The 27351-nt window shown below is 41.1% G+C and overlaps 3 protein-coding genes across 3 annotated transcripts; 1 reads left to right on the top strand and 2 right to left on the bottom strand.

The window, feature by feature from the left end:
* Positions 1-705: 705 nt before the first annotated feature.
* Positions 706-10566, bottom strand: pld7 (phospholipase D family, member 7). Its single transcript, XM_062425296.1, has 12 exons — positions 10438-10566; positions 9785-9892; positions 5971-6930; positions 5631-5818; positions 5222-5402; positions 5006-5120; positions 4698-4825; positions 4226-4426; positions 3527-3666; positions 2855-3020; positions 2651-2750; positions 706-1758 (listed from the first exon to the last, which is right to left on the bottom strand). Exons 1-12 carry the CDS (start codon positions 10564-10566, stop codon positions 1556-1558), a joined length of 2619 nt encoding a protein of 872 aa, XP_062281280.1. The 3' UTR covers positions 706-1555.
* Positions 10567-10895: 329 nt separating this feature from the next.
* gpr137 (G protein-coupled receptor 137) lies at positions 10896-16733 on the top strand. The gene is made up of 8 exons (XM_062425704.1): positions 10896-10966; positions 12205-12671; positions 12902-12951; positions 13041-13281; positions 13388-13537; positions 14353-14478; positions 14779-14891; positions 15002-16733. Exons 2-8 carry the CDS (start codon positions 12291-12293, stop codon positions 15096-15098), a joined length of 1158 nt encoding a protein of 385 aa, XP_062281688.1. The 5' UTR covers positions 10896-10966; positions 12205-12290; the 3' UTR covers positions 15099-16733.
* Positions 16734-17330: 597 nt separating this feature from the next.
* Positions 17331-26064, bottom strand: syvn1 (synovial apoptosis inhibitor 1, synoviolin). Its single transcript, XM_062425703.1, has 16 exons — positions 25883-26064; positions 23363-23514; positions 23174-23266; positions 22922-23074; positions 22587-22635; positions 22222-22325; positions 21054-21180; positions 20831-20930; positions 20598-20663; positions 20062-20178; positions 19790-19950; positions 19422-19568; positions 19170-19316; positions 18667-18850; positions 18422-18537; positions 17331-18276 (listed from the first exon to the last, which is right to left on the bottom strand). Exons 2-16 carry the CDS (start codon positions 23492-23494, stop codon positions 18074-18076), a joined length of 1899 nt encoding a protein of 632 aa, XP_062281687.1. The 5' UTR covers positions 23495-23514; positions 25883-26064; the 3' UTR covers positions 17331-18073.
* Between the last annotated feature and the right edge of the window lie 1287 nt (positions 26065-27351).

Below are 27351 nucleotides of genomic sequence, written 5' to 3'. Positions count from 1 at the left end.
GGGATTAAATGTAATAATTGCTTTGGTGATCCTCTGACTTTGCAAATGTGGTAATTAGCAAATGTTAACGCTAAACTAAGTTGATGAACATTTTACCTGCTTAATATCAGCATGTTTCATTGTTATTTTGAATATATGAGCTAATGATGTAAGCTCAAAGGTAGAGCCCGGCTGATATATCGGTCAACCGATATTGACCCTAACAGATATATCGGTATCGCTGAATATGTTGTCTGATATGTGCCAATTTCTTTTTAAAGCTACATAAGCAGCATTTTATGTATACTTGATCATTTTTCTTAATTCAAGTTGAATATATAATGTTTTTGTTTTTTTATTCACAGCTAATTATAAATAATAAATTACCAATGTAGTTTTAGTGCAGTCATTTTTCACAATCATTTTACAAAAATCATCCCAAAAAAATGTAAATATTTATGTATATATTCTGTACATATAACATCATTGGCCAATATATCGATATCAGAATTTTTTTGCTCCTTAATATGGATATCAGCATCAGCCCCTAAAATCCAGTATCAGTGGAGCGTTACTTAAAGCATACCTGTACTGTAGACTTTTAGTCATGTTTAAATGTTTTGAGTTATAAACTAAATCCTATTCACCCCTATTATGAAATAAAAATAAATAAATCCTTGAAACAACCTCCTCACTCCTCCTTTTGTAGCACTCATGAAGCTCAAACATCATCAACAAAGGAGCAGACTTTATTCATGGTGAAACATACAATAGCAGTTCAGTAAACAGCTCTGTTTGTGAGGGATCAACTGAAAATCTTCAGTTACATTCAGAGCCGATAGGTCCCTTTGTCCAACAGTTTGAAAAGAAACATCCACTGATGTCTGATCTCAAGCATACGACAGATAACTCTGGTAATGGAATGATTGAGGCGACACCGCAGGCACAGTCAGTAATCATCAGAACAGAACAACAATAATCAATCAGCAAAATAAAGCACACTCACCCTCAACTGAGCGAGGACACGATGAGTTTTTTTTCTTCCATAGTAGTACACCCAAATTTGATTCCTCAGTCAGCCAAGTCAAGTATTTACAAGAATCTAGCAGTATTGATGGACTGACGTTACATTGAATGCTTTTATTACACATGAACATTAGGAGCTGATGGCTTCAGCAGTGTAAACATGGCCGTGGTGTAAACACCTCTTTGGAAATTGTGAATTTCCTGCATGAGATTTTTTTTAAAGCTCGACACCAACATTTTTTTAAGGAAAATATACAAAATGCTCCAGGCATAAAATAAATTGTACAAAGCGAGTTCACTTACGCTTCAACCCTTGCGTAAGGAAGTTGAACAATACAGAGTATTAAAAAAAAAGAAGCATGTTTTGAAACAAAATATAAAAAAACGCAATTATATACAGAAGATTTGCAGCCGCAGTCGGGAAACCGCAATAAAATTAGATGCGTTGTTTCACGCAGTACAGCAAGCTGACTTTGCATAAGTAAAATTAAGTTCAATGGCGAGAGCAAGCGAGATGCTGTTCTGCAATGCTTTATTAAACAGCAAACCCTCAGTGTGAGCCACGAGGGCAGACATCCACGTCGTCGAGGGGAAGGTTTCTGGAGTAACTGGACCTCCAGTCTCTGAGGAAGAGCTCCTCTGCTTGGCTCTGCACAGTCTGCTGGCCTTGTCCGACCGCAGAGCCTGTCTGATTCACCACCAAGCCCACTCCGGCAGTCTGTGTGAAGTAGTTCTCCGACCAGTTGGACGTCCCTGTGGACACACAAACAGGAACTGATGTGACGAATAACATTTTGGTTTTATGTGCAGATAAAACCTGCATGTCAAAAGCTAAATATTGTTACAGCCTGTCCAGATTCATTACGTTAGTAATACGACAATGTAAAAATATTCCAATATAAGCAAAAGTCCTGTATGAAGTTTTACTGGAGTAAAAGGACAGTAAAATGTACTTAGTGTAATAAAAGCAAAATCCATCTGGTTAGTTATTGGGCCTTTTACAGCGCTATGTACATGAAAGGATTATTTGCACTGATGCATTTGTTGCAGCTGACCGAGGTGGAGTCGACTTTATGTAATAAATTGTTGGGCAGTTAATATACACAAACCACTATCTTATAAAGTCATTCATGTCTGTAATTGAGCCACATAAACCTTATTTTGCATTGTATTCAAAATATTTGAATAGTTTTGTCATTTAAATCAACTTGTTTAAAAATGTGACTAAACAAAGTCTGAAATATTCCCATTACAGTGGTCGTTCTTTTAACTTTTATGAGAAAATAAAACTTTCACTCAAATTCTGACAAAAATAATTTTATACAAGGAATATTTTTCTTTTTCTTCTGCTCTGAACAATGTGTAATTTAGAAGTTGATCATGCTGTATGTTTCATATCAAAATAAATTGAAAGTAAACTAAGCACCTCAAAACTGCATTGAGTAACGGTATTTTTTATGTAATAAGTTTTATTCCAGCCTTGAGCCAGTCATTGTGGATATTAATGTTTGATAGGGCTGGCGATGTGGACAAAGTCAAATATCATAATGTTTTTGATCAAATACCTTGATATTGATATTATGACAATATTGTAGGGATGACTATTGGTCCTTTTTTCCTTTTACTATAAACATTAATAGCTTACCAATGTAGAGCGCTCTGTCTGTAACCATGTACTTGGCATGATTGACTCGTGCATAGGGGATCTTCTTCTGCTCTGGTGTTGAAGGCACTGTAAAGATTTTCTGCACAGAAACAATAAAAAAAGAAAGTTTAAGATCCATCACTTTTCCATTAGGGACACTTCTATATGTCTTAGTCATTCAGGGAATGAAATCTCCAAACGTACCACTTCAATGTCACATTTCAGTGGATGCCTGTCGAGCACCATCAGTGACTGCAGGAAGGTGAACATGGAGCCGCGGGAGTGTTCCCAGCAGCTGACTAGCAGTCTGACCTGCACTCCTCTGGTGCAGGCAGCGCCACGCAGGGCCGAGTCGATGGCAGGCCAGAACCTGAGAGCAGGAGTCCAACACACAGTTTTAATGCAGGAAAACCATCATCAATACAGCCAGCAACAGAATGACTGTGACACAGCGAATAGAGGAAAAGATGTGTGTGCTGCTGATGGAAAAAAGATAACATTTTCCTTTGCTTGTAATTACCAGTGTAGAGTGTGAGCTATACTTTATAAAGGCATTATCAAAATGTTCATTTTTTGGATCACAACTGAATGCGTCACAACTGGACTTGAATCTGATTGGCTTTCTTCCAGTCAGGCAAGTTTCCAGCATTTGATTTAGAAAAGTCCGCAGTCAGCAGGTATACCTCATCTTCATTAAAGATACTGCTTTGTCAGCCAGTCAGGTTGCAGTATTGTGAAAATACAAACCATTTAATTAGTCAATATTACATCATTATTTACAGTAACACAGACTTGACTGTCTTCATATGGAACTTGAGTATAGTGTTTTTTGGGTATTTTTAGGTGCTTCTCTGTGAGTAGAGTGTGGTTTGTCACCTGAGTGGTTTAGTGAACTCAGACAGAGGAAGGTAATCCATGACAGAGATGTAAATGAACTTCTGAGCATCGTCGATGACTGACAGGATGGTGGTGAGGTCGTCTGAGCGTCCTCGGGCTGAGATCTGTGGAGGGGAGCTCTGTAGGAGACAGATACAACAGAGTGAGGATCATGGGAGCAACCAGGGAGAGTTGGATTAAAGTAAATCAATTAAAATAATGAAAGTGTAAAACTGATCAATCGCTGAACACGAGAATGTGTTATTGGACACTAGTTGCATATATGTTTCATACTAATTTACTGAGGACACAGCATGTTGAGGCTCTCAAAGAAACAAATTTGATAAACTACTTTGTATATCACAATTACTACAGATAGTCTCACTGTTAGGTTGTGTTGTGTATATAAACAACAGTATAGATTTATGTTCATTCAATCTTTCCAAATTACGATTAGACCAGCCAGAGATTGGGTTTTATTCAATTAAGTTATTAATGCAGATGTATTCATAATCCATCATTTCTCTGTAATATTTTCAACTGTAACAAGAGTACAATTCCTCAGTAACATAACATTATCAAATGTATCAGTCACTGACACCTTCTATCTGAAAATATCAGCATCAGCCTTTATAGTGTCATAATAAAAAAAGCAGAGAATCAGGTGTTTTAACCTCTCATGGATTCGTCAGAACTTACAGACAAGTAGACTTGGGCCGGCACTCCGTTGAACTTCAGATGCAGAGGATTCTGGGCACTGGTTAGGGCAGAGAGGCGAGCGGGCCAGTACGGAGGCAGGGAACTGTTCGAGCCGCTGATGCTCCAGTAAACCCCGAAGATCCGAAAGGCATCCTGAGCCAGACAGCTGCAGTCCTCCACTGACAGGCCAACCTCCTTCACCTTAGATCAACAAAGCACGAGACGTATTGTACTGTAACCTGCTTTAAATGGACACATCAATAGCAGGCAGGCACTCCAAAGTCTAAGAATCAATATGACAGCTCATAAAGTTAAATTAACTAATTGATCGATTGTGCAGCTCTCAGTGAAAGTACGTTTCAGGCTGAAGCTCCTCTCAAAACTGCTGTGTCATTGCAGCCATGTTGGTTTCATGTGTGTCTTAGTTAAGTTATTCTACAAAAGTTAAAGTTTCCTTTGTTTCCATTTTTACCTGACTCAAAGAGCGCCAGTCCATGTTAGCGCTACCTAAGTAGAGGTGCTTTTGATCAACCACCCACAGCTTGGTGTGGACAATGCCTCCAGTCACAGCCTTCAGGTCCACCTCTCTGACGTCTGCACCTGAAAATAAAAACACACATCAGGAGCCTGTTTCAACCTCCAGCAAAATCTACGTTTCTGTATTTAGATACAAGTGTTTGATTAAAACAAAAAACAAAAAAACAAACAACCAATCTTTAAGAAATACTGTACAAAAAAAGCAGAACACAATGTGCTCCTTGTTGTCAGATGATGTTGTACCTGCTGCAGCCAGTTCAGCCGTGTCTTTAGTCGAGGTTTGGGGGGCGTTAACGGCGACCTGCAGTTTCACGCCCTTGTATTCAAGTTGCTTCAGCTGCTCAAAGACCTTTCTTCCCTGCAAAACGTGGAAAAATAATATCACACACACACACCCCCATATGGTTTTTAATTTAATGACTCAACACTCTATACCCTGAGGCTGAGATGTGTCACTACCTGAGAGTCTGTGTAATCTGCATTCTCCAAATCGCTGGCCCGCAGTGTCAAGTAGAAAGCGGCGATGTCGACTGAGCTTTTGGCCTTGTTGAGCAGACTGAGCCAGCTGTCTGCGATGCTCCGTCGGGTTGAGGGTGTAGATGGGTACAGGCCCTCTGGGATGCTCTCCACCAGATGCACTCTGCGACAGATACAGTGAAACTCAAACTACAGCTGCTTACACGCCGCATTCAATCATTCCAGAGTGTTTAATCAGTTTATGATGATTTGGAGGAGCTGATTTTTAGCCTCTTATGTCACCTTTCTACCTGATGACTGAACTATTAGAAATACAATGAGGTGAATTTACCAAATCCTAATTTTTGCCGCTGCTCTAAAACAACAAACAAGACTGGAGATATTTTCTCACCGACAATCGATGCTACAAGGCTCCTGTGCTAAGCCGAAGCCCTCCAGCCAGTGCAGCTCCAGCTGAGCAGTGAGCTGGACCACAGACACAGGCAGCCCGTAATGCCAAACATGCTGACCGAACCCCCCGAGAAGCAGCAAGACGGTGGGGAGGAAGCAGAAGAGGGAAAAACTGGAGCATCCTGAGCTCTGCAAAATGAAGAGTGTAAAAAAAGATTTTAGAGAGTGTGAAACAGCTCAGGGTTGTGCTGCGTTCCAAAGCCATTACTGCGGGGTGTGGTTAAATTCCCAATATGACTCAGTGAGCTGAGACCACTGTAGAAACTGACAGCAAAACTCACCTTTGTTGACTTGGTGGATTTAGCTTTAACGGGCTCCTTTTTAGCAAAAGCTGATTCTTTCATGCTGGCTTGTTTCTCTGCAGTATCTTGGAGCTCAGACTGGCATACGTATGGCTCATAATGTTCCTTCACCTTCCCCGAACCGTTGCCCTTTGACCTTTCAACCGTCAAATCGTCCTCACATTCGACTTCCGACGAGGACCTACTGTCCTTAAACTCGAGAGCGCTCGCCGGTTCCTTTTCCCACGGCGGTTCTTCGTCCATGATTGTCTCCACTCGGCCGACCCCGGCTATGTGAGCGACCTCTGAAGGCTGCGACTCCGCCGTGTCTCCAGAGGCGGCGAGGGTCATCTTGCTTTTAACCTCGACGTCGGCTTCCTGTGGCTTCTGGATGAGAAAGTCCTCAAGTGGGAGGTGACTTACGGGGGCGTCAACCACGATGTCGGCTTCTATTTCCGAGTTTTTGCTCTCGTCTTGCTCTGGCGGATGTTGCTGCGCCCCGTGCTCATTTCTGATGGCGGGCCGGGGGCTTACAGTCATAGGAGGCTGCTGCAAGGACTCAGGCAAACTCCAGGTCTTGGGTGTAGTAATCAGGGAGGTGGGGGCCGTCGCGGCGGCTTGATCTGTGCTGCTGAACAAAGAGGAGGCTTCAAAGCCGATTCTGGGGGTGCGAAGCGACGGCTGGGGAAGTGCCTTTTCTCTGACATCAGGGAGTTTGGACTTTGAAGCTTCCACGCCTTCGGCTTTCTCAGGAGGTTGAACTACATGGATGGCGGTATCTTTTTTGGAGTTGGGTGGCTCACTGTTCTGGCTCGCCCCGGAACGTCGGTTATGAAAAGTAGGGATTCGAGACACAGGTTTCCCACCTTTGCGGTTCATGTCTTCTCTCTCCTCTAGCTCTTTTTTTGCAGCCTTGTCGTCTGTGAGCCGATCCAGCACAACACTACAGTGCTTGAGGTCCTGCAGAAGACAGAAGTTTATTAAAACAAACATGCGTCTCACATGTGTGTGTGTGATGTACTTTTAACACTGTCTGTTACCTCGAAAGGGTTCAGTAGCACTGCAATGACTAGAAAAGCCACACCTATTCAAATAAGCCCTCCTGGCTGGTACACCTCTGAGTGGCCACCGCAGACTGGGTGTCAGTTATTTGTTTATGGACATGACATTTGTGTTGCCATGGGTACAGCATCATTTAACTTCCTATTTTTATGGCAGTCAAAGTTCAGCTCACACTGCTCCAAGTTGTGAGCACAGTTCTAATTTCCATAAATAAATAATAATGGTTGTCATGTTGTCATGCATTCCATAGCAACCAACTTTATTTTTTCCTAAGCAAACACTCGGGATAAGTATGAGATCAGGGTGTGGTCACTCTACAGATCATATTTCTCTGGATGCTGCGTGAATCTTCCCACAAACGTGTTATTTGACCAAAAGATGAATGCTCTACTTTTAAAATTGTGCTGCTTAAAGTTTCTTTCCTCTCATGTTTGTATTAATGTCTGTAGTCTGTGCTGGTTTTAGTGCATCACTGTGTCACTCATTTTTGTGAACGATTTCACCTTATATACATTTGAAAGGGTTACCCATGAGATATATGTACATATATACAGTATATATATTAACACACACACAGAAACATTATGTACTTATTACTAATGCTGATATTAAACACAGACATATCAGTGCCAGCATGTGTGTGCAGATTTAAAAAATGTAAACGGCATTACTTGCATTATTGATTTTTATGCATATGATAATAATAATAATAATAATAATAATAATAATGATACTACTTTTTATTTTATTGTATGGCACTTTTGAAAAAAACAAAAGTCAAAGTGCTAAACACGTATTGTATGTTACATTAAAGTGTGATATCTTTTTCAATGAACCCTTTAATGGATCGGTTAATAAAATGTCAAAAATATAGACAAAAAGGGTCTTTACAATTTCTTGAAGAGGTGATGTCTAACCGTTGCTTGTTTTGTTTGACAAACAGTCCAGAGTTAGTTAAGATAATACAATTTAACTAAAGCTGCAAATCTTCAAATATGAGCTTGTCTGGTTTCTTACTGGATAAATGACTTAAAGCTGCATTGCTGGACTTTTATATATAAATGAATATCCGTTACATTTAAGCAAAATTAGTTGACACAGTGCTGATTAATCTAATCAACACCTGGTAGGGGTGTGACGAGATCTCGCGAGACGAAACCGCGACGATATTTCTCGTCGACGTGAATTTTGTCTCGCGAAGCTATAATTAAGGGGCGCACCAAAAAAAAAAAAAGATGATCAGTTTTCTTTCGCTCATTCGCACGTCATGTTTTCCTTTTATATTCTCACGTGTGGATCATTAACCTTATTGCAGCTTCTACCTGTTGAGAATATCTCAGTCAGAAGTAGGAGATGAGGAGAGGAGCAGTGGTAAATTGACCTCAGGTCTCTACACTGAGAGCCTGAAGTAGGAGGAGCAGGGAATCTAGCGCAGCTATGGAAGCCTAATGATGCAAAAAGTAAAACGAGTCACACTACCAAATTATAATACAATTTATATGTTGTTTTACTTGTGTATTTATGTGATACAGGATTTGTGCAATTTACTTTTATTTCTGTGTTTTTTTATTAGCAATATATTATAATTTTTGACAATTGGATTCTTTTTTTAATTTATATGTATATATTAGAATTGTTTCTACTCTTCATAATTTACTTTTTAGTATTTGTGATTGTATCTAACTTTTGTATTTATGGTTGATATTTCCATAAATACCAACATTATCCATCTATAAAATGTCTATCTATATAGGGAAACCTTTTACAGTGCTGCATACTGCATATGATAATTATATATTTAGAAAGTAGAACTAAAGTGATTCATTACAAGATGAGTTCCCATTTTGTGAATTTCAAAACAGTCATATATTTCCTCATTGAAGTTTTCTTAAAAATATAGTTAAAATCTCGTCTCGTCTCGATCTCGTGAACCCACTATCGTGTCTCGTCTCGTGAGCTGAGTGTATCGTCACACCCCTTCCGCCTAGTAAATCTTTCTTTATTTAATAGTATACTGGAGTTTTTGAATCTGGTGTCTGTGGCAACTTTCTTGTGCTGGCGCTCTGGTAGTGATGTGTTATACATCGACCAGCAATGATTAGTTTGTAACTGTCGACAGGGGCGGACTGTCCTCAGTACACACCAACCTCATCACATCACCGGGGCGTGAATCAGCTCATGTAAAGAGTGTCAGAGGTCTGCAGTGATGATGTCGACAGTGTTTGTGTAATTACTCTCACTGCCAGAGAGGGGAGACAAAGTTCTACACTGCAGGTTTAAGCAATTACACACATAAACTTGGTTGCCTATCATTTTTGTGGTAGATCAAAATGACCAAATTTGAGGAATCCTTGCCAAAAAATGTTTATGATAAAACATTATCTCAGTTAATGGACTCACAAATACTGATATCCACATTGGACACAATACTCCAATATCAGTTAAACTCTATTAGTAATTGGTAAATAACTCAACTCATTTCCTCATTTTCTAATACAGAAATCAACTTCTTTTCTCTGAAGGCAGGATAAAGGCGATCAGGACACTTCCGCAGTAGCTTGCCAGTATTTCCTGCTGATGACTACATGCAGCTGCACAGACACAGAGCATTATTTCTTTCACCACAGGCCTGTGTAAACAAGAGCATTACCACACCCAGGTATCTTATATGGCTATGCTTTAAAAGCCTTTGCAAAATAATGTCTCATAGCGAGGACTCTGTTTGCTTTCTTGAAGGTGAATTACAGCCTACCGTTACATCTGCTTCCTCAGCAGCTTCCTCCTCCAGCTCAGCCAGGCCACTGTACTGTGTCTCCATCACTCTGCTCTGGACGGACTCAGAGTCTGACTCATCAGTGTCCTGACAACATCCGATATAAATAACACATAAGGATTACATAAGAAACATTGCTGTAGAGCATTAATTATGAATGGTACAGTGTGGCGTGGGGCGTCAAGGCACAGTGATGGTTGAATTGCAGAAATAAAGCAACAAAGCTTATAAAAATACATACACTTTGCCTATGTTCACATAAAACACAGTCAGTGTGAAGCAGAACTTACCATGATGTAGCGTTACGGTAACTTGCTCGGTAATAAGTTGTGGCAGGACTCAGAGGTTCACACTTCCCACTAATGCAATTTTAGCTATTTACGTTTAAGCTAACCAGCTCCGCCAACGTTACACAAGTTCAAGGTGTTGTAGCTATAAATATACTGCAGTTCACAGCAGGCTGGGTCTCTATAACCTTTTTTTCCACTAGTCTTTCTTTTTCCTCTCGGGTTAGTCGGCTAACGTTGCTACTATTAGCGCACAAGCTACGTGGCCAACTGTGAAGTTTTCCGCGGTGCTGGAGGAAGAGGAGGCGGAAAAGCTGAGTAATAAAAAAATAAAAAAAGACCCACCTCGTACGTAGTGCTGCCGACCAGGCGGGTCGACCGGTGCGGCGTGGTCGGTGCTGCTGTGCCCTCTAACTCCTCCTCGCTCACGTCGCCGTAGTGGACAGATTTCCTGGAGCGCAGGACCATCGGCATCTTTGGCCGCTTTAGGTGACAGCGCTGCGGCTTGGTGACGGAGATAAACTGACGACACGGAGAGTCTGCAGAGCTGAGGACTGTCTAACCTTAGCGGGGCTGACCGCTGCTGTTGTAGACAACTAAACTCACATTGAACAGTTGTTCGAGTTATGAAAACACCTCTCCTGGTAGGCCTGCAGTGAAGCTGAGTGTTTAATGTATTTTTAAAAGCGCCTTCCTTCTCAGCATGAGTAAACAACAACTTGAAGAAACCGCGATGTCCCGTCAGCGCTGATTGGCGGTTGGAATCAAAACGTTAGCTCCGCCCTGCAGACGTTACGCAGCTCACACACGGAAACACGGATTATACCGTCGACTGCTGTTTACCCCGGAGCCTGTGTTCCACTTTACACATAAGGTCAGTTATTGTCGTTAAATTATCGCTGACAGCTTCATGCGACAGTAAGAAATATATGACATTCAGGTTAATTAAGAGTTAGTAACGGCTAGCTTAACGTTAGCCGCTGTACAGTAGACTGAAAGCACCACCGGCTGTTTACCTTCGGACCGTGAACACATCCAGGCTGATCGCCAGGAGCTTCACAGGCTGCTAAAATACCTAAACTAACACCTGAAGCTACACTTAAAACTATACAATTAAATAGCAGCATTACCTTAGTGAAGTTTGACTTGCTATGTTTGTGTTGTATTGAATTGTTGAATCCACTCCTGTAAGCTAACCACCATAATGTGACTGTTGTATTGTTACTAAGCCCTTTGTAGTTTAAATCCATGTAGAAACAGCTGGGAAATGTATGTGTATAATCTAACATTGTTATTGGTGAGGTGATATTGTAGTTACACTGTCATTCATGGTAAACTACTTTGACTTCCCTTCTATCCAGACAGGTTCATGTGATACTGGAGGAAGGCTCTCTATTTATTGCTGAGCTGGACCAATACTGGCAAAATCAGATGTGTTTGATCATGATATGTATAATTTGTGACACAGCATTTTTTTTTAAATGACCGCTGGTGACGTCAGTAGCAGAAACACAAGGAATTTATATCAAAGGTTATTGTTAGGGCTGCCCATTGACAGCCCAAAACCTAAAAATGTTCACTTTAGTATCATAGACAACTGAAACAACAGCAAATATTTGCATTTGAGAAACTCAAAACAGTTCATTTTTGGGTATTTATGCTTGAAAGAATAGATGTTTTATTCTTATCTATTCTCCAAAACTGTTGCTGATTCGTTTTCTGCTGATAGACTAATCTTTGGCCTTGCTCCACTAAATGTCAGTAATAAAACAGTAATAAACGGCTGACACAATTTCTCAAGCCACAGGTGACTAGTGTTTACCTTTTTTTGTCAGCTGATTAATCCAAACTCCAAAATATTTAGTTTTTAAAGATGAAAAATAGAGAAAATCTGTAATCAGTGACTGTTGTTTGCCGTATTTGTTTTCATATCATTAGTTATTTTTATTTAATAACTTGCATTTGATTTTGTATTGATCGTGTAATAGTTTCGCATTAAACTTATAACTTCAGCTCTAGTTTTTGTGTTATTTTCCTCATACAGCTCAGCTCCAGCTCTGCAGCTTCTGTTCATGACCTGCTGACCTCTTGTTACCCTGTCTCTGCCCTCAGGTCTCTCATGTGAACCTCTCTGACTGAGAGGAGAAGGTCAGGCTGTTTCTCTGTGATGATGGACACTTAGTCTCGTCAGCGCCCCAATGGAAGCTCCGGTCACGCCTTCCCCTCCTCCCAACTCCTCCACCCTGCCTCCCCCGGTCCCCCTGCGCCCGGCCGTCGCCCCCTTTGTCCAGCTGGGCTTCACCATCCTCTACACTACCCTGTACGCCGGACTCTTCCTTGCGGTGTACATCCAGCTCTGGCTTCTCTACCTTTACAGACACAAACGATGGAGCTACCAGAGCGTCTTTCTCTTCCTCTGCCTGCTGTGGGCCGCTCTCCGCACCACCCTGTTTTCCTTTTACTTCCACAACGCTCTGGAAGCCAATCACCTACCTATGGCGGTCTACTGGCTGCTCTACTGCTTCCCTGTCTGTCTGCAGTTCTTCACTCTCAGCCTCATTAACCTGTATTTTACTCAGGTAAGACTGCTGAAAAAGGGAAGAGGTGAGGACGGAAAGAATAATTCTAAAACAGTATTTATCTGATACAACCAGTGACACAATAACTGCATTGTTGTAATCTATTGAGAGAAGCAGGGGAATTCCTCTTCATAGTTGACCTCATAGTTTGAGGTTCCTTTCACTTTCCTTCTGAATGTTATCGGATGTTTTCTGTTCACATTGTTGCTTATTTGTATCTTGCTCCGCAGGTTTTGCTTAAAGTGAGAGAGACGTACAGCTCAGATGTGAACAGACGACTGTAAGTTTCACTCTACAGTAAAGAAACTGCCATAACAAGCTTTAGTGCAGTTATACAGAGATGTAACGTGTATTTAATGTGTTCCTTAGCTGGGTGGCAAGGTGCGTGTACAGTACGTTGAGCTTCATCTTCCTCTGCGTCAACGTGGTCTGCGCCGTTCTCGGGGACCGAGGCGGCAGCAGGAAGTTGGGGGAGCGAACCTGGGATCTGGTCCTGGTTCGAGTTCTGGTCAACGACCTGCTCTTCATCCTGAATGCAGTCTTACTGGCCGCTTTGCTGCTGCTCCTGACACGACACTCTCGCTTCACCAGCCCCTACCTGATGAGCAAGGTGACGTGACATGCAGTGATTTTAAAAATGCAGAAATCATCGTATTACCACCCTCAGTGCTTCTTTATGATAGTTCAGGCTAACGGTATTCTTTGTATCTAAGCAGGGAACCACAGTGTGCCGCACAGCAGCGCTCGGAGCAGCAGTGATCTTGTTGTATGCCAGCAGAGCCTGTTACAACCTGACAGTCCTCGTCCTGTCCCAGAACCACCACGTGGAGTCGTTCGACTTTGACTGGTACAACGTCTCTGACCAGGTAATCAGCCAGTGATTTGAGCCTCAGTCGTTATCTGCAGGTAACCAAGTTATCCAGATAGTTTTGATAGAAGTCTGTTTTTTGTTTTTTTCTTCATCTGAAAATGTATCTGGAACGGTTGTCAGGGCAACAAGACCTTAAAGTGCAGGTTAATTCACAGTTAGCTGACAAGACATTAAAATGTTATTCTACTTTATTTTATGTTATTTTATTAATATTACCATTCTGTAAGTTTTATATTCTTATCAAGTGTATTCATCTGTTCCTTTTGTCTTTTTAAATCTCTTTTTTAACCCAGTTTTAGTCTAGCTTTTTTAAACTTCCATTTAATGTTACTCTTGTTTTTCTTTTTAATTAATTTGAACCTAGTTTTTTCCCTCTAACTTTGAAGAAACATTTTCTCTTATTCTCTCTTAATTTTTATTTATTAATTTTACTTTGTTTTATTTAAACATTTCTATCATTCTTATTTTCTCTTGTGTGCATTTGTCTCAATTTTTAATTTTTTCTCTGTAATCCTTGCTTTGTTATTGTTCCTTTTCTGTATGTTGACCTCTGCCTACACTTTTTCTGTCTTACCTCATATAACTGTAATCGCATGATCAGCACTCCTCTAATGATAAGTGCTGATTGTGGTTTTGACTCTTGACTCACGTTGCCTTTGTTTCAAAATAAGAGCAAACTGTGATTCAAGCAGGGATTAGTTTGGCCACATTTGAAATTAGTGGTGGTAAAGTAGTCGTTCTTGGGTACATGTATTATCAGCAGTGACCAGTGAAAATTCCTACTAGGTAAGTTCTGTTTGTTGTTTACAGGCTGACCTGCGTAATGAACTGGGGGACAGGGGCTACATGGCCTTTGGTGCCATCCTCTTCATATGGGAGCTGCTGCCGACCAGTCTGCTCATCCTCATCTTAAGAGTTCGCCAACCTGCTCAAGAGGTACTGAAGGGAGAGTCAGACAGGCACCGGAGAGAACAAAGCAGCTCTCACTTTATTTTTTCATGAATTGTGTTGTAATTAGTTTTTCTATCCATCCATTTTCTGCCACTTATCTGGGTCCAGATCATGTTAATTCATTCATTTTGTTAAGGATTTTTTGGGAAGTTGTACCCTTGTCGTTCCTGCTGGTTTTCTGTCATTAAGGTTTTAAATTGTGGTGTTAAAAAGGTCTGCAGGAACATGAATGATCTCCATAGAATCTCTCTTACTGTTGACTCATGTTGTCTCTGATCCTCGCAGAGCAGCAGCATCAACAACAGGGTCTTACCTCATCCATATTTCTTTGATGACCCTCAAGGCATGGATGAGGACGCTCCTGTTCCCTGGGCGCGCAGCTCACACCCACACACGAGGTACTGTCACGACCAAAAAAACCTCAGACGCACATTTGATCTCTCCTTGTGTTGCTTAATTGTCTGCACGCATCACCAGAAGCTACAGCTTTCTTCTCGCTCTGTTTCAGCTGGTACGGATCAGAGACCGCTCCCCTCCTGTTCGCCAGCAATCCTCCAGACCAGAACCACCAGCACCACTCTTTCTACTCCACCCCCCAGAACTGAACTGAAGCAGCCATCAGAACAGACCGAACACGGCTCCCGGCTCTAAGTAGTTAACTCCCTCTGAGAGCAGTCGTTTGCACTGAAAACCTCAGGAAATCCTCACCAAACGGCAAATATGCACCTTGTAGTTTTTTTAAAAGAGAAAACTATATTTTTTAAAAATGAAAACAAGCTGACCGTTTTGTAGCTCAAAGGGAACAAACTCGGCGGGACAATCCCTGCCAAACATGCACGCTCAGTGATCTCCTTATAAAGGTTAAGCTGAGATTAAAACATTTAAAAAAAACTTGTCCCAAGAATGTGGAAAATCAATTTAATACCTCTTACTATCCCTTTTAAAGTGGCACATATAGCTTCATTAGCATTCCTTAATAAATAAATAAGTTGATAAGCTCGCAGCATGTGATTCACAAAGAGCCACATCCAAAGAGGGGAACTTTTCTTACACTGTTACAGGTGTAGAAGAAACAGAATCAATAATTCCAGCAGCTTCTCTCTAATTTAATAATCAGATTGCTGTACTCTCTTCTTTAAGACCAGTCTATAGTGTCTATTCTTTAAGTTTGTACATCACATTTGTCTCTTTTTAACTGTTTCCGAGTAGTTTTTGATTCCTGCTCCCTTCCCATGTAATTATATATTTTTATGGAAGTTTAACTTATTTTATGACTACGGTTCTGCGCTGAATTTGCAACTAAAATATACTTATTTTTTTTCTGCTTCATGTCTTTACTGGAATGAGGCTTCCTCATAGTGAGTCGCTCACCTGTGGGTTCCACTTTATTACATGACTGACATTTAACTGTGTAAACAGACAAGCTCGCTCAGCCTGTTGCTAAGCAGCGAACATATGGATCAAACTGCTGTGGTTGTAGATCTCGATACGGCACCCCTGGACCTTTCAGATGTTTTTTTTTTATTTTCGAACTGTACTTACATGTTTTACTACCAACTGTATAATTCAATAGAGTCACATGTTTTCCAAAGTATGCCAGAGTGTCTCAGATTGTATTTTTACAACCTTCCAGTCAACCACATAAAAGTTATTCCTGCGTGTCAGTCCATCTGCAGACGTAAACCTTTGATTTGAGACACGTAAAACATCATATCTGCTTTTATTTTTGTCTTTTATGTTATTGTAAAAACATCTATGCAAATTTTTAAAAGTCTGTTTACATTTTTCTTCAAAAATTCCTGGTAAATTTTCTGGAAAGAACTGTGTCATTTGGTGGCAATTTTACAGATTTATTCTCTGTTGGGATTTTGATCATTTTTCTCACAGGAATTCAACAGAACAGTTTGTCCAGAGGTGGCCAGATGTTTGCATTCCACTGTACTGTACATAGTAACGTTTGACCTGTCGCTATTGCTCGTTCACTGTCAGGTAGATGTTAACCTCACCGTGCTGTTAGGCAGCGGTTTGCATCTTTTTGGCTTGTGAGTGTCAAGGTTCGGCCTCAGTGTGGACGTGAAGTGTTTTACATTACTTTTTTAGAGGACTAAGAGGTAAAAATATAAAATATAACTTTGTACTTGTGAATGATGTATGAAATGTTAAAATTAATAAACACAAAATGACAGAAAGAGAGGATAAGTATCCAGTGTTTTATGAGAAGAATAAACATGATTTAGTGACAGATTTGTCACTTTGTCTTTCTTTCCCCCCAATCATCCTGTGACCTCTAAGATTGATGATCCCTCTGGTTAAATTATAAAAATGACACTACAATACCAGGCCACCTGGCTGCTCATAGTTTCTGTTTTTCTGGCAACAGAATGACTAAGCTGCTCTGTGGAGTTTTCTTGTTAACCGTTTCTCATTGAAACAAACTGTTTGTATTCTTGAGGTCAAACAAACATGTTGGGTGCATTTCTTTTCATACAGCCCAGATTTTTAAAATATTAAAAATCCTACACGCTTGCTTGCTAACAATCTTCCTTTTCACTGCCTTTATTGGTGCGTTTACACCATCAACTGATCAGCAGAATAGTATAGAGTCAATTTTGGCCATATTAGGATCATTCATCAAATTTCTGGCTAAAAGAAAAGTTTTTAAAAAGGTGTTTTTTTCTCTCTCAAATGTACAAATGGGTCAAATTAGACCCTGACCAGTATGTGAAGGGTTAATATTGAGTTTTTATTGTCACTGAAGCAAAACTCTCGTAGTTTCTGAGCTCCACTTCAGCAGCATCACTTTAGTTGAACACAAACTATCATACGTGTCATTCTGCTGCCTTTTCAGTCAAACAGTTTATTCTGCATTATGTACAGATCATCCTATTAAAACTCTTTATACAGTATGTACACATTTCAAATGAATCAGTATGTTACAACATCCGCAGTGGTAACATGTTGAGAAAAGCGAGAAACGGAAGAAGAAATAACGAGAAAGAGAAAAAAAACAAACAAAAAGAAGCAGAAGCCAAAGTTGATCAACCTCCCTCGATTAGAATTCGCCGGATCAGGATGGGGATCCGTGCGCCGTGTAACAACGTCAACGTAGCGGGCTGTGACCACCTTCATACTGGAGGCAGTTGAATTAAAGAAAAAAAATCACAGTGCAGGCAAGGAGCTCGATGACAGTAAGACTACAACACAAATCCAGACGTCTCGGACCAAATAACTCGCTCTGAAATGAGACGTTCCTCTTCCACCTGATTCAACTTACAAACACCTGCAGTAACTTATTGCAGTAGTCATTATGTGAGGGGGGGGGGGGGAAGAAAAGCAGCGGGAGTGGAAAAAAAATTGTGCTATTGCTTTCTGACACAAACAGAGTCCAGATAAGCGGTAAAGAACCACGGCATCTCCCGGCAGCCTGAGTCCAACCCGACGCAGTCAGAAACCTGAGCCTGTGGAGGGGCGACAGCCACGAATGAGAGAGGCGATGACGAACCGAAGCGACCAGCTGACAACAGGTGATCCACGTCCAGAGTTCCTGTTGGTCCAGAGCGATATGTCCCCGAGCGGTGGATCAGTTGTCAGGAGGAGGGGGCGACGACGACGACGACTCCTCCAGCTTACGGAGGCGACGGCGCCTCAGCTCGGCGGCGTTGGGCTCTCCGTCCTCCTGTTCCTCCACTCCTTCGTCCATCGCTTCTTTTCTGTCGGCGTCCGAGGAGGCAGAGGTGGAGTCGGCGGGCTGAGACAGGACCGTCGCTTCACTCACTTCATCAGCTGGAAACAGAAATGATCAGGGTTAAAAGGTTGCTGATACGCGACTCAAATATGATTTTTAATACAGGTTGAACTCAGTGATGTACAAATGGTTTTAGGGTGAGAAAATGTAATTTCAGTTGAAGTGACTCCATCAGTTACTTACAGCTGGTGGCGTCCTTCTCCTGATGGGGACTTTCTGTGCTCCTACCAGCCGAGGAGGACGCAGCAGTGGGGGTCGTCCCGCTGGCTTCTCCAGAGCTGCCCTCAGCCCGTGGAGGACTGGGGAGGAAACGGCACAAAAGACAGAGTATTCAACTGAATGTCACAATGTCTCATAGAAAATATTAGAAAAGAGTTTAACAGTCTGGGTTTTAATGATTTTATTGTGTTTCGAGAGGGTTCATTTACGTGAGAGTGGCGACGGTGCTGAGGTAGTGGTGGATGTTGAGCATGGCGGCGTCCAGCAGGGTGTGGATGTTTTGGAGACACTGGAGTCTGGCTTCGAGGCCCCGCCGGCCCTCTGCCTCCAGATCCCTCAGCTCCTCCTCTGACAGACGGGACAGAGAAGGAGGAGGAGGAGGCATCGACGACACTGAAGGAGAGAGAGAGAGGAGAAGAGTTGACTGACATGTCGACTCGGCTCATGTAAATGCCTGCTGAGCCTTGTCACTCTTGTAAGAAGCTGTGACATTACACACTCAAGAGTATGAAGATGAGAGATAGTCTGACAATATATCGAGATTAAAGCAGGTGGAGTTAGAAATCTTGATTACATTTAATTTATTTAATTTTATTTATTTACTCAGGATGGACGCGGGTAAAACTGTGCGTTGAGTTGCAAAGCTTACTTTTAGTCAAGAGACATTTGTCAATTAAGATTTAGTGTGAACTGAAATACTACTACTGCTCACCAAAAGGAGGAGGTGGTGGCATGGGCAGCCATGGTGCAGTGGGGAAGGGTGGAGGGGGGAAGGAGAAGGGGAATCCTGGGATTGTGGACCCTGGAGCAGCAGCTGCTGTCGCCGTGTCTGCAGTAGACGAGCTGGGCTGGCTGGTGCCTGATGGGAACAAACACACAACACTGTGACTACCTGGATACATGTCAAACACACTCAGAGTGGAGATGACAGTGTTGTCTGCAGGAGGGTCTGAGGTATCCTTACTGGCTGCCTGTGTAGCCTCTGTGCTGGTTTGTGGAGGTTCAGCAGCACCGGGAGCAGCGACTGCTGCGGCAGGAGGAGGAACTGCAGGGAACGGACCCCAGAAGGGGAAGATGCCAGGGGGGAAGCCAGGTAACATGCCTGGAGGCACTGGACAGGAAACAGAGCACAACAGATCCTTACTAACACTGGAGAATGGTCATTTAGCAGCAGGTGCTTCAAAACATTCCTACATGTAAGACTATGTGTTCAGTAGGTGGGATGACTTTTGGATTATTCTCTCGTGAAAATGTTCCTCTTAGCTTTTACTTTGGGTCTCCATACAGTTACATGGGGGTGTGTGTTTGTGTTCACTGTTCTTGGACTCTCACCGTTAGCAGGCTGGGCTGCGGGAGCGTTGGCGGGGGCTGCTGGAGCAGGGGGCGGAGCCTGTGCTGGGGCCGGAGTCTGATTGTTATTACTAGACGCCCGCAGGACGTCCATGCGACAGGTGGGACAGGTCTGCTGCCTCTGGAACCAGGAGCGCAGGCAGCTGTGGGGGGACGAGGGGGGCAGGTGAGATACTACGACAACATTTCAAACGCACCACAATCTCACGTCACCTTCATGTTTGTTTGCAGTGTGCTCTGACGCTGCGGCTCACCTGGAGTGGAATATGTGATTACAGGGTAGTTTCTTGGCTCCTGTGACCATTTCCTCCCGACAGATGATGCAGACGTTGTCAGAGGCCTGCAGATCTTCAGGAGTAGCGTCAGGGTATCTGAGCATGACATCGACACAAGAAATAAACTTATCAGCTCAGCTTTTATTCAGGCTTGTATCTTTACATGTATTATCTGCCTGGATAAACACTAGCATGGCACTCCTTTATTCGGAATGCTGCCCTGAAAGTTGAGCTCACAGACACAAAGTAACCTACTGAACAATATGTTTACACACAGCTTAACACCTAAGATATGTGAGTGTATGTCAGACAAATGATATGTTTTCTTATTAACCAAAATTTCCTTGGAACGTCAATGCCCTACGCATTTCAAACAAATTTGAAAATCAGTTTACATATAATCTATAAATCTATAAATATGAATGAGATAAATCAATAAAATGAACCAGAGAATAAGAAATGTAATGTATGATCTTTATAAATAGCACAATCAGGAAACAGTTGAAATGACTCACAATGTATTCATGTTGCGGATGGCTCTTCGAGACATTATAGCATCTGTTACAGCTTTCTTGAACTGCCTGAGAGGAAAGAAAAGCAACACAACACTCAAAACATGACTTATATATGAATTCAATGTTAGTGCTGAAATATAGCTTGAAATATGAAACATCATCAGGTTATTTAGAGCTTGACTGCAGTAGCTGAAATAACAAAAGTGTTAAAGGAAGCGCAGGAAGCTGCTCACCTCATAGCCAGATACATGGGGCGGATAGCAAACAGGGGGAAGGTGTGGACCTTTATCATGATGGTCATAAAGGCAATGTACAGGAGCACTTTGATGAAACCTGGAATTTAAAAAAAAACAACACTTGAAGATGCCACATAGACACACACATGTTGTACACATCTTGAGGAGAACAGGAAGTATTTCCTCTTGTCACATTTCCAAGTGCAGCCGACTGGAGTACCTGTGAAGAGCTCGGTGTAGAGCATGTAGACGGCCTTGTTGTCCCAGGGGTTCTCACTCTGCAGGTCAACAGTGTGCAGGACGTACTTAATGAAGGTTGTCAGCACCATGGTCAGCAGGATGGCGTACTGAAGTGGTAAAGAAGTATGCAAAGGGTTGTAAAATGTTAGGGGATGCAAAATAGTTCACCAGTTATTTAAATAGACGGCACTGTTCAGACTTTATGCTCATGTTTTTTAGACAATTTAGTTTAGTCTTTTATCTTTCTGTACTAGATGTAGATTCAAGTCAGGTTTATTACATCTGGGGTTGATAATCAGACTGATCTTTCATTGGTGAGTCAGGTTATTATTATTCCTGTGGCTTTGCTCAACTGAGTATGCAACTGTGAAGATTAAAACTTAACAACTCTTATCAAAGGCTGAAAAAGAGTGGAATTTTGAACCCATGAAAGGGAAAAGTATGTGAAACTGATTCATGTGTTCCTTGACATTTCACACAAACATTTACCATGCACCGTGTGTGATGCATCCAAAAATGTGTTCAACCCCAAGAAAAGATCCCTCAGCGGTTCTTACAGTCATTCTCTTCAGTTCATTCATAATGTAGTATGACATCTTAACCCCTTACATACTGTTCAGGGTCAAATTTGACTTGAGAGCTGTAAAAACACCATATACACATTTTGTTCTAGCTGGACGATTCTTTTTTGTGCAGCTGATACACATTTTTATATATGCAAATGTACAAGTTTTTTGCAAATCAGCGTTAAGACATGTTATTGTATTCATCATATTCTATAAAATGTTCTTCTGGACCATAAATCAGTGATTGTGAATGTCTTTTTTTACATATTCAAAACATCTGATGACTGATGGGGAATTTATAAATGTGAAATGGTGTAGAGATAATTTAAGAGTCCCAATATGAACAGTATTTAAAGGGTTAATGACATCTTATCATAATATGGATACCAAAAACATCATAACCAGACACAAACTAATCCTGATCATTTCACACTACAATACTATACTCAAGACTTTAAGAATCAGCACATTAAACAAGAATTAGGCTGTTGAAATGACCACAGACGTGTCAAATCAGCATTTTTTTTTTAACAGTTAAAAAACCACAGAGATCATATCCAGCTTTATTCTGGTGTGACTCACCTCAAATCCAAAAACAAGCTGCACCGAGGCTCCTCGGGTAATGATGCTGTGACAGGCGTGGTTCACAAACAGAAAGTCCAAGACAGCCAGCAGACCAATGAGAGCTGGAAGGAATTAAGACACAGATATTAAAGATATGTTTTACCAAAAGGCTGAATTGGTGTGTGGGGCTCCATTTATGTGTGGAGCATCGGTCCTCATAAACACAGGCTAAAAATTGCATACAGTTTCATTTAACCAACAGGCTTTTCAAAAAAGGTACAAGCAATGGCAAAGAAAGAGAAATATGGGAGAAGAGTTAAAGATAAAGATAAGTAGGAAAAAAACTCAGAATTGTGGTGTCTTGGCTGATAGTGTGTACTCACATAATACTCTGAAGTGAAAAACCCAGGATATGTTTGGACTTCGCTCCATCTGACAGAAATATACATTAAAATGTTAACAGAAGCATTAAACAATCACACAAAGTCTATTCAATCGCTACACAACCTGCCACACTTGTAACAAGGATCTTCACACTCGGGCTCAAACTGGAATTATCACTTCCAAAATGTCTAGTAACAACATTGAGCTCTGGTATGCAACCTTTTAACCGCACGCCATCTGTCTCATCCTTTGTCCCGAGTTCCCTCTCTACCTTTTAAAACGACGTCCTGTATACGGATACGGCTGAAGGAAAGGATAATGCGTCATCACTCACAAAGTCCACCCGGTCCTCGGCCAGCCAGTGGAAGCACTTAAGGAAGAGGAGAAGTGTGAAGAGGGCCACGAAGCGGGGGGAGAAGTCGTCCCTGAACACGGTGAACGCCAGGCACGTCTCGGTCACCGCGTACCAGGAGCGCTCGATGAGGTGCTGGCGGCAGAGGGAGGAGACGGGTTAACGCAAAGATCAAATGTTGTCATGCAGCAGATGTTAAGTGTGTTATGATGAGAGGAATAAAATAAAAATTACCTCCATCTCTGCAGCTCTTAGCTGTCCAAAAAACACCTTCCTCATGAACTTTCCCAGCAGAAACACCAACACAAAGGCCTGAATGTACAACACCTGAAAACCAGAATCAAAAAACGCACATTTGAAATATGAAGAATTTTAACATTTGGTAGGAATCATTTAAACCAAAGTAAAGATTTGGACTTTTACCGCCATGCTGGGGCTGCTCTTGGTGAGGTAGACCACGGTCGGGTAGAACTGGTGTTTGAGGAAGTAAGCGTGCGCCACCACGGCCCCAGTCAGCGCCAAACTGGTGGCGGTCACCAAGGCTGCTCGCACCATCTTGGACTCGGCTACAGATACTGTGGAAAGGAAACCGATGAAGCGGGTAACAAAAAAAGAAAAGAAAAGAAGAACAGGTTATTGAATGTGAAAGCTGACAAATCAAGCAGAGCAACATGCAAATAAAAAGGGGGGTAGCACTTCGCTGGAAAGGGTTAATTTTTGATATTCTCATGTATCACAGATGTGTGCAGTAAAGCAATATTTTAAATTTATCTACAAATAATAAACAAATAAACTTTTCCATGACAGGAAATGCCACACTGAGCTTACCAGAAGCCTGGAAACTACCCAACCATTCACCTCCTTTTTCTAGAAGCATGAAGCATTCAATTATAAACCAGTTCTGGCTGTTTAATGAGTGAGCAAGCTTTAGAAACACTATCTCACCCCATCATGTGGATCCACTCTCTCAGTTTATAACCTCTCAACAAACCCCACTAAACCTACTGGAGGTTATACGAGACCTGGATTATGTAGATAATGCTAGCATATTAGTATTTGCTCATTATTTAATGAATAATCACAATCATATTTTATAATAGTTGAGAGTTTTGGGAGGATGTAGTAATGCTGCTCTGTAGTGTTTAAGCTTCTGTGTTTGTTTTATTTGTTTTTCAGTGACGAGGGTTTCTTTATTGCAGGCATGGCTGCTCCTCGCTCTCTCAGGTTTAAATAAAAAGTAGAAAGTCGACCCTTTAAGGAAGTGAAAACTATAGTTTAGCCGCAGCACAACGGCTGGAAGTTTCTTTCTGTGTCTGTTTTGCTAAGTTGTGAATGAAGGGTTATGTGTGAATTGTGTTAAAAGGCAACAAATACAGATCAGGAGAATCAGCAACACTCCAGATTATACAATTACAATCTTATATGCATAAAGGGCCAATTATCTGTCCTCCATTTTTTTAATCAGTTAGGCCATTTCTGAAGCAGTTACGCATTGTGTCATTTGTCCCTCGGAATAAAAGGAGACAAATATATCATATTTTACTTAATTAGAGGACACTAAATGCTGGATTTTAGGGCAATAATGTATGTCACCAATAGTAATGGCACTTTCTTAGTCTGGGTATATAATGTCCCATGTCTCAGACAACATGGACTGATGCAATTGTGGCTCAACTTGTGGTAATTTCTCTGAATTGAAAATGCAAAGCAGCGTTTTCGAGACTCTGATTGGCCCACGTGGAGGTCCAAACACAGTGACAGGGGCTGTGAGGAGGATAGCAGCACTGGTGGGAATAACAGTTAGAAGCTTTCCACTTCATCAGGCACACCTGTGCAATCTAATGCAATCCAATACAACAGCTCTGCTACAAATTCTACATTTATGAAGTTTATACATTTTCCGTTTTTGCTGACATTGTCAAGAAGGTGATAATTCTGCTTTTTGTTTTTTTATTGAGGTCATATTGGGTGATGGTGGTGTATTAGGGTGCATTATATTGAAAGGTGTTCCTAATATTTTGTCCACTCCATTAACATACATGAGGAGGGCAAAACACCATTCAATATAATGCACTCCAGTACACCACCACCACCACTTAGTATGATTGAAAATGTATAAACTTCATAAATGTAGAATTTATAGCAGAGTGTATTGGATTGAATTAGATTAGACAGGTGATCCTAATGAAGTGGCTGGTGAGTGTACATTACCCACACTTATTCTCAAGTGTTAAATACACATTGGTTTGTCTGTGGGGCTATTTGAGTAAAACACACTGAACTGTGAAGCTGATCCAAAATGTTGAGTTGGAGCCTTTATGAAGGACATTTATATTTATCATTTCACTTACAATGCAAGACATAACGTTGTATGAAAAGCTACAGCTGACACAGTATTACATTGCAGCACATATGGTTATCTAGTATTTGTTAAGCCTCACACAATGACATGAAATGCAACTCAATACCATGAATAATGTAATCTAGATAAAAACGCATCAATGCATGTAAAAAGATCAAGATGTGACTGATTTTATGCTTGACTTTATTTCCTCCTGCACGGATGCTAAGCACTAAAGAGTACTCTTGAACACTCCCATTTCTGCAGCTGCCCCATCACTTGTCTCCTAAACAACTTAATCAATTATCTGACTCTTATAATCTGAGCAAATACCAACATTTGAAGACTGAAGCTGACGCTCTTTTAGCTCCCTTAGCTCGCTAATCTTAAAGCTAATGTGTGCAAATTAACTCCCAGAAAAAGCGACAAACCGTATGACAACTTCCCACGAAGCCAACACTGCAATTATAAGCTCCTAACGATCTCCTAAATGACTTAAATATACAGTCCAGAGAAGACCTCCCTGCGTTAAGACAGGTAGCTAATTAGGTTAGTTAGCTTGCGTTAGCATGTGTTAGCCGCCGTTACAGCTGTCAACTCACCGATTCGATGCCCGCGGAAGACTCGCTCGTCGGTCGGTTTTGACGGGTGTTTCCTTGCGTGCTACAAATCTTTATATTCTTCCTAGCTACTCCATTTGGCCCGTTTTAAGCAGCACTCTCTGAGATATCTTCTTATTCTCGCCCCTGCTCGTCTGGCTACGTGTTTATCTTTGGCTTGCTATGTGGGGAGCCACATCACTTCCGGCTCCTCAGGTAATTTTTACGCAAGGGGAATTTCAGGCAGTATGTGACGTGTTGGCTGTTTTATCTGTAAGTTGGTTTGCTGTGGAAAACAGTTGGGTTCATATATATGTATATACAGCTATAACTAAAGATATACGATTTACAGAGCATTTTTTTATGTCGTATTTGTAAATGTGTGAATTTGTTGCCGGCATTTTAGGAGGTTTACGGTAAACATCAACGTGGACCAATAGGAATCTCTCAGGGTTAAAACGCTGCTCATATATCCAACTTGTAAATGATAAGAAATATGATTTCATTGCCTTCCCTTTCTTTTTCGTTTTTATGTTTATTATTACTTTTACCCTTTGTCCTGTTTCCACGCTGACTGTATCAACAAATTGAAAGTGAAGTCTGTCCTTTATGTTATCTTTATTTCATTATGATGCCTAATTGTTGTCTCTTATTTTCTTAATGTCACACATGCTGTGAGTGATGCTTTCTATGAAGTAAGTAATGGAAGGGGGAAAAATGCTGTGTTACAGACTTTGGGAACAATTCACAGATATAATAATAGCAGTATAAACTGGAATATACTCAAATGTACATCTAGGAACCATGGGAAATAATTATTTTATAAAAGAAGGTCAGGAAAATATTATTTAAAGTATAATTTAAAAAAATATCTCTTATCTAAACACTGAAAAAAATGCTCCTGAGCTTCAGAGTAAGTAAAATCAATGGATGGAGATATGTGTTGTTTCCACTGGTGCTAAATATTTGAATGAGTTTTTAAGGGTCTGGTGAAAATTTGTCATCAATAATGTAAATTAAGTTTCAAGATTATTCATTTAGATATTTATATTTATATTAATAGACCACAAGTAAGCCTTGATCTGGCTTAGCTCATCCTTGATACAGATGTGGTTTGTAGAAACATTCTGTATTTTATATTTGGATTAATCACCTATTAGGTTTGGCTGTTAAAATGCATTTAAACTTAACAAATCAATAGAAACAGGAGAATAAATGATTCAAAATACACTTTAGTGAATATGAAACACAATGACGTAGAATTTCAGACATTAAAACAAAAACTAAACAATGCTTCTCCTGTGAAATTCACTTAAGTGTAGACATCAGTGTGATAAAACCAAAAGTGATTAACGCTACACGAAGCAGCTACACATCTACGTTGTACCTGTGTAATTTTATGCCTGTTTACACAATAATGTAATCAGACATTTATCTTTAGTATTTGCCTCTTCCAGCTGAAACAGTTTCTT

This window comes from Scomber scombrus, chromosome 9 (genome assembly GCF_963691925.1).
Source record: "Scomber scombrus chromosome 9, fScoSco1.1, whole genome shotgun sequence".
Taxonomy (NCBI): Eukaryota; Metazoa; Chordata; class Actinopteri; order Scombriformes; family Scombridae; genus Scomber; species Scomber scombrus.
The sequence above is the reverse complement of the archived record's forward strand: the minus strand, read 5'-3'. Positions and strand labels throughout refer to the sequence as shown.

Bases quoted from the DNA above. Each gene is read 5' to 3' on its own strand.
- pld7 (XM_062425296.1), bottom strand. From the start codon at position 10,566: ATGCCGATGGTCCTGCGCTCCAGGAAATCTGTCCACTACGGCGACGTG. The intron at 6,931-9,784 runs GTAGGCTGTAAT...TGTCTTCTGCAG, and splicing joins CTGAGGAAGCAGATGTAACG to GACCTCAAGCACTGTAGTGT. The intron at 1,759-2,650 runs GTAAGCTATTAA...GTGTGTCCACAG, and splicing joins AGACAGAGCGCTCTACATTG to GGACGTCCAACTGGTCGGAG.
- gpr137 (XM_062425704.1), top strand. From the start codon at position 12,291: ATGGAAGCTCCGGTCACGCCTTCCCCTCCTCCCAACTCCTCCACCCTG. The intron at 12,672-12,901 runs GTAAGACTGCTG...CTTGCTCCGCAG, and splicing joins TTAACCTGTATTTTACTCAG to GTTTTGCTTAAAGTGAGAGA. The intron at 13,538-14,352 runs GTAATCAGCCAG...TGTTGTTTACAG, and splicing joins GGTACAACGTCTCTGACCAG to GCTGACCTGCGTAATGAACT.
- syvn1 (XM_062425703.1), bottom strand. From the start codon at position 23,494: ATGGTGCGAGCAGCCTTGGTGACCGCCACCAGTTTGGCGCTGACTGGG. The intron at 23,267-23,362 runs GTAAAAGTCCAA...TCTGGTTTTCAG, and splicing joins AGAGCAGCCCCAGCATGGCG to GTGTTGTACATTCAGGCCTT. The intron at 18,851-19,169 runs GTGAGCAGTAGT...TCTCTCCTTCAG, and splicing joins GCCACCACCTCCTCCTTTTG to TGTCGTCGATGCCTCCTCCT.